Source organism: Orycteropus afer, unplaced genomic scaffold (assembly GCF_000298275.1).
Source record: "Orycteropus afer afer isolate SDZICR_OR568_19922 unplaced genomic scaffold, OryAfe1.0 scaffold00174, whole genome shotgun sequence".
Taxonomy (NCBI): Eukaryota; Metazoa; Chordata; class Mammalia; order Tubulidentata; family Orycteropodidae; genus Orycteropus; species Orycteropus afer.
Window position 1 is genome coordinate 2,958,749 of NW_006921761.1, and position 11,608 is coordinate 2,970,356.

Below are 11,608 nucleotides of genomic sequence, written 5' to 3' on the forward strand. Positions count from 1 at the left end.
AAAAAAAAGCAGCAAAGCATGTATGTGTGTGTATAAAACATGTATGTATCTGTTTTATTTATATAAACCAAAAACCCAAACGTTCATTATGGAATCCAGGTGGTACACGGCATTCATTCTCACTTCTCTCAAATGTTCTGTGTTTGAAACTTCTAATTAACAGTTGAACAAGGAACACACCATAGGTTATACCCTCACACTTCCACCATGCCTCTCCAACCCACTGTCCACATTCAGAGCCCATGACTCTACTTACCCTGAACCAACAGGTGACACTCTGTGTGTACACATCTTGTAACCAAAGGCCAGGCTAGTGGACACTGACCTCAGGCTTTGCCTGCCTGGCCAGATGGCCATGTACATGAAACATATTTAGGACACAACATGGGGGAGTAAGCTGTTGGACTCTGAGGTGGGGCAGCCATAAGCTGAGATTTCTAACTCGATCATTTCTTAGCTGTGTGATCCCAAAGCTTATCCTACCTATGGTCTTTACTCTCCTCACCCGTGCTCTGAAAACTAATCTTACAGGGCTATTAAAGTGAAAATAAAACAAAGCACATTGTATATTTCCTAACGCACCTCACATTTCCCTTTAAAGCATTACCTCAAAGTCAATCTTCAAATACTAAGTGGACTGTGCTAGTCTCCCACATGGATATAACACCTTCCAACTACAAAGGACTCTCAAAAATACCACTTCAGACTACCTCTGAGGCCAGTAACATGGATCGCACCCCACAGGTCTGAGCAATCGAGGGCCCACCGCTGCACAAGGCCGGCCTGAACCCAGTTACTCCAAGCCCATCGCCTTTCTGACGGGACCGTCTGCTCTTCCTGTGAACAAAGCCGACGCCCTGGTGGCTCTGGGCTGCCTGCTCCTGACAAACGACCTGTGATTAAGCACCTCTGCATGGGCGGCGGCCCAGGGACCTCCGTGTGGGCGGTGGCCCTGGGACCCCCACATGGGACTCTGAAGGAGCAGGCAAGGCTACGCTGGCTACTTCAAGTTAAAAAGGGATGAAAGTGGAGTCAAGCCAATGGTCCACCTAAAGCAGACACCCAGCAACAGAAAGGGATGCCTTACCAAGGGCTTCCAAGCGTTCCGTCTGCTCCTCTCTCCATTTGCGGATACTTTCAGGTTCTGCCTGCAACCGATCCACTTGTGAGATGGCTGCGTAGTTGTCTGTTGGACCATTACTCTCCTTAACATAAAACACAACGTGCTCCATCAGCACCAAGAACTCTTGCCCGAAACGCACTTCATCCAGGTTAGAACTCTGCTTTCACACAGAACTGGTGGCTACTGTGCAGTGTTAAAGGAAGCGTGTAAATACAGTTATTACCAAAAGTAACAACATGACCTTACATTTGAACACGACTGCACTTTGTTCTTGAAGCCCACGAAGGAGACTGCTACCCTACCTATCAATAAATGGGCCATAAGTGGGAAACAGAATGGAGGGGGTGGAATAGGCCTACTGGGGAAGGTGTAACCACTTAAATCCTTGGATTTAAGTGGTATCTTCCAAGTAACAAAGGTAAGTACACTGCAGAACACAGTGTAGACCTTAAGACTTCTAAATGCCACTGTGCTCTACAGGGAGAGAGGCACTTACACCGTATGATCAAATACTGTGAACTCTAAGAAAGAGAGTCCAGTCCAGTTAGTTCCCTGTCACAACTGGAAGAGAGGGGGGAAGGCAGCCCATGGACTCACAAGCAGGGGTAAGACATGGAAGCAACAGGCTGAGAAACACTCAACCAGATGTTAACCTTCAGACGACTATTCGACCTGCTGAACTAGGGAATGTTAACTGGTTAACCCAATGAGACTAAGAACAAAGACACAAAAACACTCAAGTATCCACAACTAAGTGACCAGCACGTTCTATGGCCAGGCTCATAAAAGCTTTATTTCTCAACCACCTTGCAAATTAATTAGTCTCATTTCACAGCCAGGAGGTTAAACTTAGGCACAGAGAAATGACACGTCTAGAATCATAGCTGGTAAACAGGAGAAGTCTGAATCGGAACCCAGTTCTGGCTCAGAACTTTTAAACTAGGGACTGGAAACTATGGTCCAGGCCAGCTGCCTGTTTTTGCAAAAAAAGTCACCCTGGGCCACAGACTGTCTCTGGCTGCGTTCGCATTACAATGACAGAGTAAAGTAGTCTGACAGAGACCCTAAGGGCGGCAAAGCTTAAAGTATTTACATCTGGCTCTACCCCCAGTCTAAACCACTTGTAAGTTCATTTCATCCTTCTGAACAGTTAACTGGTTCAGGGATGGGCAGAAACCTAAGCATAAACGCCACGTTATTTCCCCCAGCTTACAGTGATTATTTCTGGCAGGTCCAGAAGGAACTGGGGGGGTGGGAGAAGAGGGGAGACCCATCAACTCATTCTAAATGAAGTGGCATCCACACGTGAGGCCCGGAGCCGCACGTGTGAGGCCTGGAGCTGCTGTCGCCATTTTGCCGCAGTGAGAAAAGGCTCAGTACCAGGCAGCCCCACACAGCAGGCAGGGAATCCCAGACCCTGAGCCAGAGTCCCGGTCAAGCCCGCCCAGCCGGTCTTGCAGGGATCTAATGACAGGAACTAGGAAGTTCCCTGTATTGTTTCAGCCAGCGCAAACCAGGCTGGAAATGAAAATAGATACAGAGGGAAAATAACGGGGGTCACCACAGATATCCAGCCCCCCGAGTACAATCTACAGGGTTCAAATTCTGCGCCCATCACACGTTACCTTTTGTTACCTTGACAAGTGATTTAATCTCTGTGTGCCTCAGTTTATTAACGTTTAAAACGGGAACAACAATAGTACACACCTCTCAGGGTGGGGTGAAGATTACATGGTTAAACACAGTGTTCAAATGAGCCACTCTCCTCATTAGGAAAGGCCGCACCTTTGGGGCCCTCCACTGTGCACCTAACATTCCGGGTACCAGCACACCTGGGAAAGTCCAAGGGAAGGCGTGTCTCTCTAGGTCATTCGACGCAAATCACAGAAGAGGACTCTTGGCCACTATCATTCAAAATAAACCGAGTACCTACCTGGTAGTATTCTCCATTCATCACTCCATCGACAGCATCTGCAAGACACAAGGTTTCAGTCTGTTAATGACATCACTAACGAATCAAACCCAACGTGAACAGTCAATTTTCCAAGTCAACCCCAGTATTTTATTCATTTTACTGGCCGTTAGGAGCTCTGGTGGTGCAGTGCCTAAGGCATGTGACTGCTAACCAGAAGGTTGGTGGTTCAAATCTGCCGGCTGCTGCATGGAAGGCCGGGCAATTTACTTCCATAAAGATTTACTGCCTAAGAGATCCAAAGGGGGTCACTATGAGTCAGAATCAACTCGACAGCAGTGAGTTTGGTTTGGTTTTATTGGCCTTGTTGCTTCTCCCAACTCCTTTCTGCTTTGGCTTTGGGAGTATTTCAAAATTTTGTACATCCTTTCCCCACCAGGCTCCCCCTGGTGACCAAATACTTTAAAAAAAAGAAAATGCCACGTACTCCATCAGCCAAATGGCTTGTTTCCATCCTTTCAGTTCCTCTAAGGCACAGACAGCTAAGTTCTTCAGCACAATGGGCCCTCTAACACACACTTTTCAGGAGTCCATTTATCTACACCATTAAATTCTCAACGTTTTCCAGTCGGAGACCTACTACTTACTACCAGATGGTGCCAACGTGCCTGCCAGTGTTAAGCACTTTATACTCATGAACTTTAACTTTCACAATAAACCTACATGTGTCAGAACTTCACAAACCAGCTCAGAATGCACTTTGGGCTCCTGAGCAGGTGTTTCTGAGGAAACGGGAAGATTATCAATGACGGTATTTTCTCATCTAAATGCTTTATGTTTAAGGTAAGTAAGAAAAATATTTAACCCAAATACTATGACGTTATCTTTAAAACTCGGTTATATTTGAGCAGGCCAGGCCTTCAGAGAAGAGACTGCAAATTGCATACAGAAACACAAACCGTGGATCTAAACATTTACCAACCAACCTCGGCTTGTTATATTTCACCCACTGGTTTACATATTGTGATTACCTCAACAGTCTTCTGATACTTTTTAAAATTTAATTTCTCTACTTGTTTGAGTCCTATGCTTTATTTTACCATAAAAGGAGATCATTCTTAAGAGTTTTTATCTTATCAATGGCTTTTTTCTACTTTAAGCTGCTTGTGCACACGTTGTATTTTAAGCATTCTGTCAAGTTTTGGAAATACAAAATTACAAAAAAAAATCATTAAAATCCACGTTGGCATATGCCACAGCTCCTCTACAATGAATCCGTGATGTAAAATCGCGGGTTTGCAGCATATTTTTTAAAAACGTCTGAAACGCCGCTCACTTGTCCCCTGCTGGTCTGCCAATTTCTATCACTCCCAACAGCACACCATGGTTTAAAATCAAGAAGGGAGTGCATCAGGGTTGTATCCTTCCTCCACACTTATTCAATCTATATGCTGAGCAAATAATCCGAGAAGCTGGACTACATGAAGAAAAATGTGGTATCAGGATTGGAGGAAGAATCATTAGCAACCTGAGATATGCAGACAATACAACTTTGCTTGCTGAAAGTGAGGATGACTTAAGGCACCTACTGATGAAGGTTGAAGAATACAGTCTGCAGTATGGATTACGTCTCAATATAAAGAAAACAAAAATCCTCACAACTGGACCAATGAGCAGCATCACAATAAATGGAGAGAAGACTGAGGTTGTCAAGGAATTCACGTTGCTTGGTTCTACAATCGATGCCAATGGAAGCAGCAGTCAGGACATTAGACGACGTGTAGCATTGGGAAAGTCAACTGCGAAGGAACTGTATCAAGTGCTGAGGAGCAAGGATATCTCCTTGAGGACTAAGGTGCGCCTGACACAAGCCATGATATTTCCAATCGCCTGGTATGCATGTGAGAGCTGGACAATGAATAAGGAAGACCGAAGAAGAGTTGATGCTTTTGAGTTGCGGTGCTGGCGGAGAATGCTGAAAGTACCATGGACTGCTAAAAGAACTAACAGATCTGTCCTGGAGGAAGTGCAGCCAGAATGCTCCTTGGAAGCAAGAATGGCCAGACTTTGTCTCACCTATTTTGGTCATGTTGTCAGAAGGGACCATTCCCTGGAGAAGGATGTCGTGCTTGGTAGGGTGGAGGGTCGACGAAAGAGGGGGAGGCCTTCAACGAGATGGATTGACACAGTGGCTGCGATGATGGGCTCAAGTACAGCAGGGATTGTGGGGCTGGTGCGGGATCGGGCAGTGTTTCGTTCTGCTGTGCATGGGGTCGCTATGAGTGGGAAACGACTCGACGGCACCTAACAACAACAGCAGCAGCAGCACACCTGGGCACCACGGATGCTGGAGACCATTCATCCTTTTGATCCTGCTGATCTGATAGGCAAACAAGCCCTCATGGTAGCTTTGATGTACAAATCCTATTTCCTGTGAGGTAATCATGTACATAGTTGGTATTGTTTTTGTTTTTCACAGAACTGAATTTTGCCCATTTTTCTATCAGTTATCTTTTTACTGAAGTGTTCTCTCTGCATCAGACATCAGTCCTTTCAGGCTGCAAGCATCTCCGCCGATTTGGTCTCTTAATTTAACGTATAGGATTTACCACCTAGGAGCACTTAACTTGGATGCTGTCGTCACCTGTCAAGTCCATCCCACTCACAGTAACCCCACATGTGCAGAGAACTTCTCCACAGGGTTTTCAAGGCTGGGACCTTTCGGAAACAGCTTGTTTTCCAAGGTGCCTGTGGGTGGGTTTGAGCCACCAACCTTTCAGCTGGAAGCTGAGCACTTAACCATTTATGGCGCCCAAGAACTCTGCACTTGCAAGTGGACACTATCAATTGTTTCCCTGACGGTTTCTGTGTGCGCTTTGATGCTGAAAGTCTACTCCGAGATACAGACCCTTTTCTTCTGGTCTCTGTAACACATGCGGAGCGCATTTTGTGTGAGATGGGAGCATGAGGATCCTGAATCCCACAGCCCACCATGCAGGTCGGTCTGACCAGGTCTACACTCTAGTCCATGTTTCACAGCTAGCACACTGACTATTTAGTTAATGTGTTCCAGCCTGGGGCCATTTTCAAAAGGACAGAGACTTTGATCACCACTATGCAAAGAAGGCTGGACGCCTCCTTAGCCTGTACCTCCCTGGAGATCACATGCTCCCTGTCCTTTAGGTCCAAGACGCACCCAGACCACTGGCAGGCAGGCAGTTTCAGTTCTTTATCTGGTATCGTACTTATATTTTTCTAGGAAATAACTGATCTCAGGCAAAAGATAGTTATGGAAACAGGCAAGAACAGTGTGCAGGACAACCGAGCTCCACATCTGCTGCTCCGGGAGGAAACGTCTGGGGCACTCTGGAAACTCCAGACAGAGACTACGGCCAAGGCTTCCGAGTGGGACTCGTCGGAATCCCGGCTAAGCCATCTATTAGTGTTACCTTAGGAACGCTGCTTAATCTGAGCACCAGTCCTCATCTGAAATAGGACGATGCGACCACTGAGCTGGCCGGGGGGCTGCACGGATCTGAAAGGTATAGAGTACTAGGCAGGGTATCATCAATACCACATGCAAGCAAAATATGGAGATGATTCAAAAATGTTTGCAGTGGTACACGGACAGGAAACTGCCAGAAATTCAAACCAGATTCAGAAGAGGACATGGAACAAGGGATATCACTGTTATGTCACATGGATCTTGGCTGAAAGCAGAGAATACTAGAAAAATGTTTAACTGTGTCTTATTGACTATGCAAATTCATTCAACTGTGTGGATCATAACAAACTATGGCTAACACTGAGAATGGGAATTCCAGAACACTTAATTGTGCTCATGAGGAACCTGTGCAAAGACCAAGAGACAAGCATTCTATCAGAATAAGGGTACTGTGTGGTTTAAAATCAGGAAGGGTGTGTCAGGGTTGTATCTTTTCACCATACTTATTTAATCTGTTTGCTGAGCAAATAATCCGAGAATCTGGACTATATGAAGAACTTGGAGTCAGGACTGGAGAAAGACTCATTAACAACCTGCAATACGCAGATGACACAACCTTCCTTGCTGAAAGTGAAGAAGACTCGAAGCACTTACCATTAAAGTTCAAAGAGTACACAGTCTGCAGTATGGCTTACACCTCAACACAAAGAAAACAAAAATCCTCACAACTGGACCAATTAACAACATCCTGATAAATGGGAGAAAAAGGCTGAAGCTGTCAAGGATTTCATTTTACTTGGATCCACAACGGATGCCCAAGGAAGATGTCATATTGCACTGGGCAAATCTGCTGAAAAAGTCCTCAACCTCTTTAAAGTGTTAGAAAGCAAAGATGTCATCTTGAAGACTGAGGCGCACCTGACCCAAGCCATGGTATTTTCAATGGCCTCATGCGCATGTGAAAGCCGGACGATGAATGAGGAAGACCAAGCAAGAGCTGATGCCTTCGGATAATGGTGTTGGCGGAGAACACTGAGAGCACGGTGGGCTGCCAGAAGGAGCAAATGTGCCTGGGAGGAAGTGCAGCCAGGATGCTCCTTAGAAGCGACACTGGCAAGACTTCGTCTCATCTGCTTTGGACAAGTTATCAGGAGGGTCCAGTCCCTGAAGAAGAGTATCGTGCTTGGGAAAGCCCAGCACCGCTGAGAAAGAGGAAGACCTCCATGAGACGGCCGACACAGTGGCTGCAGCAATGGTCTCAGGCACAGCCAACGACTGGGAGGACAGTGCGGGACCAGGCAGCGTCTCACTGCCAGACACAGGTCGCGGTGAGTTGGAACTGACTTGACAGCATCGAACGAGCAGAGAAAATGTGCTGCGTTTGTAAATGAAATCCCACGCGAGCGTTGCCTGAACTTCTCTTCTATCACTACCAATACAATCGCTCCTCTGGAACCCTTCTGTTCACCGACCTTCCTACCATTCTCTCTCCAAGAACGAATGTGCCAGGAACTTCATGAACAGTGTCTCATCGCTCAACTATCTCAGCACCTCCAGGGTCCTCTCCCGCTGTCCCTGCTCAGCCCTCAGCACTTCTACACTTGGCCTCCACATCTCTCTCTCCGCCACCTCCAAGGAGGAAGAGTCACTGGGCGGCTTACTATAAACACCCAGCGCGCGCCCCCGAATGCCATCGCTGCCTACGCATGCGTAAGGAGAAATCGAGGCAGGGTGGTGGTAGTAGTTACATAACTCACCCGAGGTCTCAAAGCTAACCACACGAGCAGCCAACACAGGAGCCCACACTCATAACCACTATCCCAGAGTGCTTCTCTTAAAAAAAAAAAAAAAAAGAGAGAGAAAGAAGTGTCCCACTAGTTCTCTAATCGCCAAAGGAAGTGCTTACTACTGCATTATGACCAACCTAAGCCAACTGTCAGGAACCCAGCTTCAGTCACTAACTGCTTAGTTCACTAAGAAAGGCCTTCCTAGGAACTAAGTCAGCAATCAGCCCTTCCTTCCCTCTGCTGAAGGCTTGTCGCACAAGGGACTGAGCGTCTGCTTGATTTTCTCTATTTCTCCTGCAGGCCAGACACCTGCTAGGGACTGGGGATACAGACTAAGTAACGCTGCCCTGAGTCAGGACTGCCTTCTACCCAGGTGTGTGTAACGACCCCTCGTTCCCGGGGTCCTGCTTCTTACCACTCTCCTACCCAGGGTGGCCACAGCTGCCCTTCAGGAATGACCACCCCACTCCTCCAAAGCCTGCTGTCACCACCAGAGGACAGAGGGGTGCAGTGCAAGGGTGGGAAGACTTGGAGCTCAGCCTTAATTCGCCTCGTTTCTTCAATTGCTTCTCTCTAGGACTCAGTCTGCTCTGTTACCAAATGAAGGCAAGTCAATTAAGGATCTGAAAAGTACATCTTGTGACTCTCAGGCAAATGTTAACAACCCCCCAACGAAGAACCACCCAAGCGGACTTCTCCTCGCGGCTCCAGCAGGTGTAGTCTAACCTGCTCACTGGAACTTGTATCTCTGCAGCCTGAACAACTCCAGAGCCTACTTACTATAGGCCTACTCTGGGGCGATGAGCCTCGACTCGCGTTCTTTATGGCACCACTTCCAGTTGCCACATAGGTTCTACGGGAGGACTGCTCCGCCTGGGAGACAGCACGGTGTAGCAGAGAAGCCAGAAGCTGTAAAGCAGCGGGGCCCACCCCCTTTGCAGGCTCTTCAAAGGCAGGCACAGTAATTTGAGGTATCTGAGCCTCAACATTTATAAGTGGAGCCCTCTTCTCCAGTGCACTAAAGCCGCAGTCTCCACTGTTCCTTACTGTCTCACCGGCCTGTTTATATCAATTACATTACCCACCAGGTCCCTTCAGGTTTGAGTTTAGGGTGGTGGAGAGAACCCCTATCTCCCCGACCAGTGCCAGAGGCCCCTTTAATTGGGACCTTCCCCCACTAAATGTCTCATTTCTTCTGGTGAAACTCTCCACCTCCCTGTACCACTCAACAGGTCTCTTCCCCTCACCCTTTCCTCCCACCTCTACAATTCTGAGCATCACACACATAAAGCACTCACAGGCCAAACTGGCCCACCTGTCAGTCTCTCTCTGTGGCTGCTGTGGCTGCTGTGGCTGGGGAGAAGGCCGCACTGCCTTCTCTCGGCTCCTGTCCCTCTCTCGTCCCCTCTTCTGCCCTCCCTAACCCTAACCTTGGGGTTCCGCAACGCCAGCTGCTAAAGCTGTGCCCAGAGGAAGCAGCACCCCCCGGAGCTCCCGTGCTAACACAGCCGCGCGCCCGCCGACCTCCCGGCGCTCCCGGGTCCACGTTTCCTTCTCCGGGGCCTCACCAGCTTTCCCGAGTTCCGCATTCGCTCCTCCTCCTCCCCACAACCTACGCTCCGGACAACTTAAGTGCTTAAAAGCTGAGCTGCATCTGCTGGTTTTGTTAAAAGACCTCAAAAACGACTATTACTCTTGCTTGTTCTGCCCCCCTTTCCTGGTAACCGGTTCTGTACTGGGATCAGACTGGCCCAAACGCGCCAATGAGACTGCCCACAGGCCAAGTTCGAGACACACCAGGCGCCTACTGAGAACTTGCTCAGCGGCACGATAAGCGCCAGCCATTCGGTTTGCTCTCTCGCTCGCCCGCGCCCCACCGCAGTCACAGATCCGGGGAGCTTCCCCAGCCCACGTTTCTGCATGGCTGGGCCGGGGTCTCGCTTCCTCTTTTCACTCCGGGTCCGCCAGGGAAGGGAGTGACGCGGGAGCCCTCGGACCCACTCTGAATCCCCAGCCCACCGCGCCCGCGCGCTCCTCACCCGGAGCCCCCGGCGGCTCGCCGTGCGGCTGGGGCCCAGGGCCGCCACCGTCCAGGATGGCGAAGGCCTCGTCGTTCTCGATGCCCGCAATCTCACTCTCCTGCTGCGCCAGGAAGGCCGCGGCCGGGTCTTCCTCGCCGGCGCCGGCCACCCCATTCCCCAGCGCGGGGCCGCCTGGGGCGCCGGCGGGGGCGCCAAAGGGATCCACCTCAGCCATAGCGGGTAGTTCAACGGCACGGACAATGACGATGGAAGGCAAACCAACCGACCCACCAACACCTGGCTAGGAAGCGGCCGCTGTGGCGGCTAGTAAGCTCGGAGGGCAAGCGGGAGGAGGGAAAAGGCGGAAGCGGAAACCCTATCCCTATATCCGGGTGCTCTAGTGAGTGCTACCGAGCCGTAAAGCGAGCAACCAATGAGAGAGCAGGAATGGCTCAAGAGCTACCCAATCAGGAGGAGGAGAGGCGGGCCCGCGAAGAAAACTCGTGACTCTAGCCCCGCCAGAGCGGAGGGCTGTGATCCCCGCGGTCCTGAGGCCGGCGGAGAGAGTGCTGGCCTCAAAACAGCGTTTTCCGCCCCGACTTCAAGAGGGGGAGTGACCTGGAACCACAACCTTTGAAGGGAGTTCTAGTAATGAACCAGGAGGTGAGGTTAAGTTAGGGCAATGATGATTGGCGAGTTGGGGAGGAGTCAGTTTCCTCGTTTGTGAGACCAGAATCTCTGCAAGGTCTTCCTCCCAGCATTATAGGGAGACTGAATCCATTTATGGGTATGGACTGTCTGTACGGATATATTTAAATATTTGTTAGCCTTTCATCTAGTCTGGATTCGTTTTCTCCCTTAGAGTCGACTGACAAATGTGATCGATTCAAATCACTGATTATTCTCCCCTCTAAGTATTTTTAATTAAAAGGTGATCGTTTCGCCTTTTAATAGCACTTTTGCAGATAGTATGTCTTTCCAGAACTTTCTAGAACTGGAAATTCCTCAGGGATCACCTTGTTGATAGGGAAACTGAGACTCCAGTGTGTGAGGGGTTCGGTCACACAAGTGGCCAAGAGGGGCCCCAGATTCCCGGGCAGCACAGCGCCTCCGTGAGGGTAGCAGCCCACCCCTTGTATGTGCGTATCTTTCCCAGCTAAGGACAGCAGGAACTTCCCTTTGAAAAAAAAAGTTTCTTCAGTATTTTCTTTTAAATCAGGAACACATCAGAAACACGGCTGTTGCCTACGTCATGGAAATCCTAACAGGGTGATTCTAGTTAATGATGCTTAGTTGGTAACGGAAGGACCTGTCTGCTTC

The 11,608-nt window shown here is 49.1% G+C and overlaps 1 protein-coding gene across 1 annotated transcript in view; it reads right to left on the reverse strand.

The window, feature by feature from the left end:
- The window catches only part of CLTA (clathrin light chain A), a 21,333-nt gene extending 10,810 nt beyond the window's left edge, over positions 1–10,523 (reverse strand). Inside the window, exons 1-3 of the mRNA XM_007946894.2 lie at positions 10,307–10,523; positions 3,057–3,094; positions 1,088–1,205 (exon numbers count right to left, since the gene is read on the reverse strand). Coding sequence (XP_007945085.1) covers positions 1,088–1,205; positions 3,057–3,094; positions 10,307–10,523 — 373 coding nt within the window. The remainder of the gene's footprint in view (positions 1–1,087; positions 1,206–3,056; positions 3,095–10,306) is intronic.
- Positions 10,524–11,608: the final 1,085 nt, after the last annotated feature.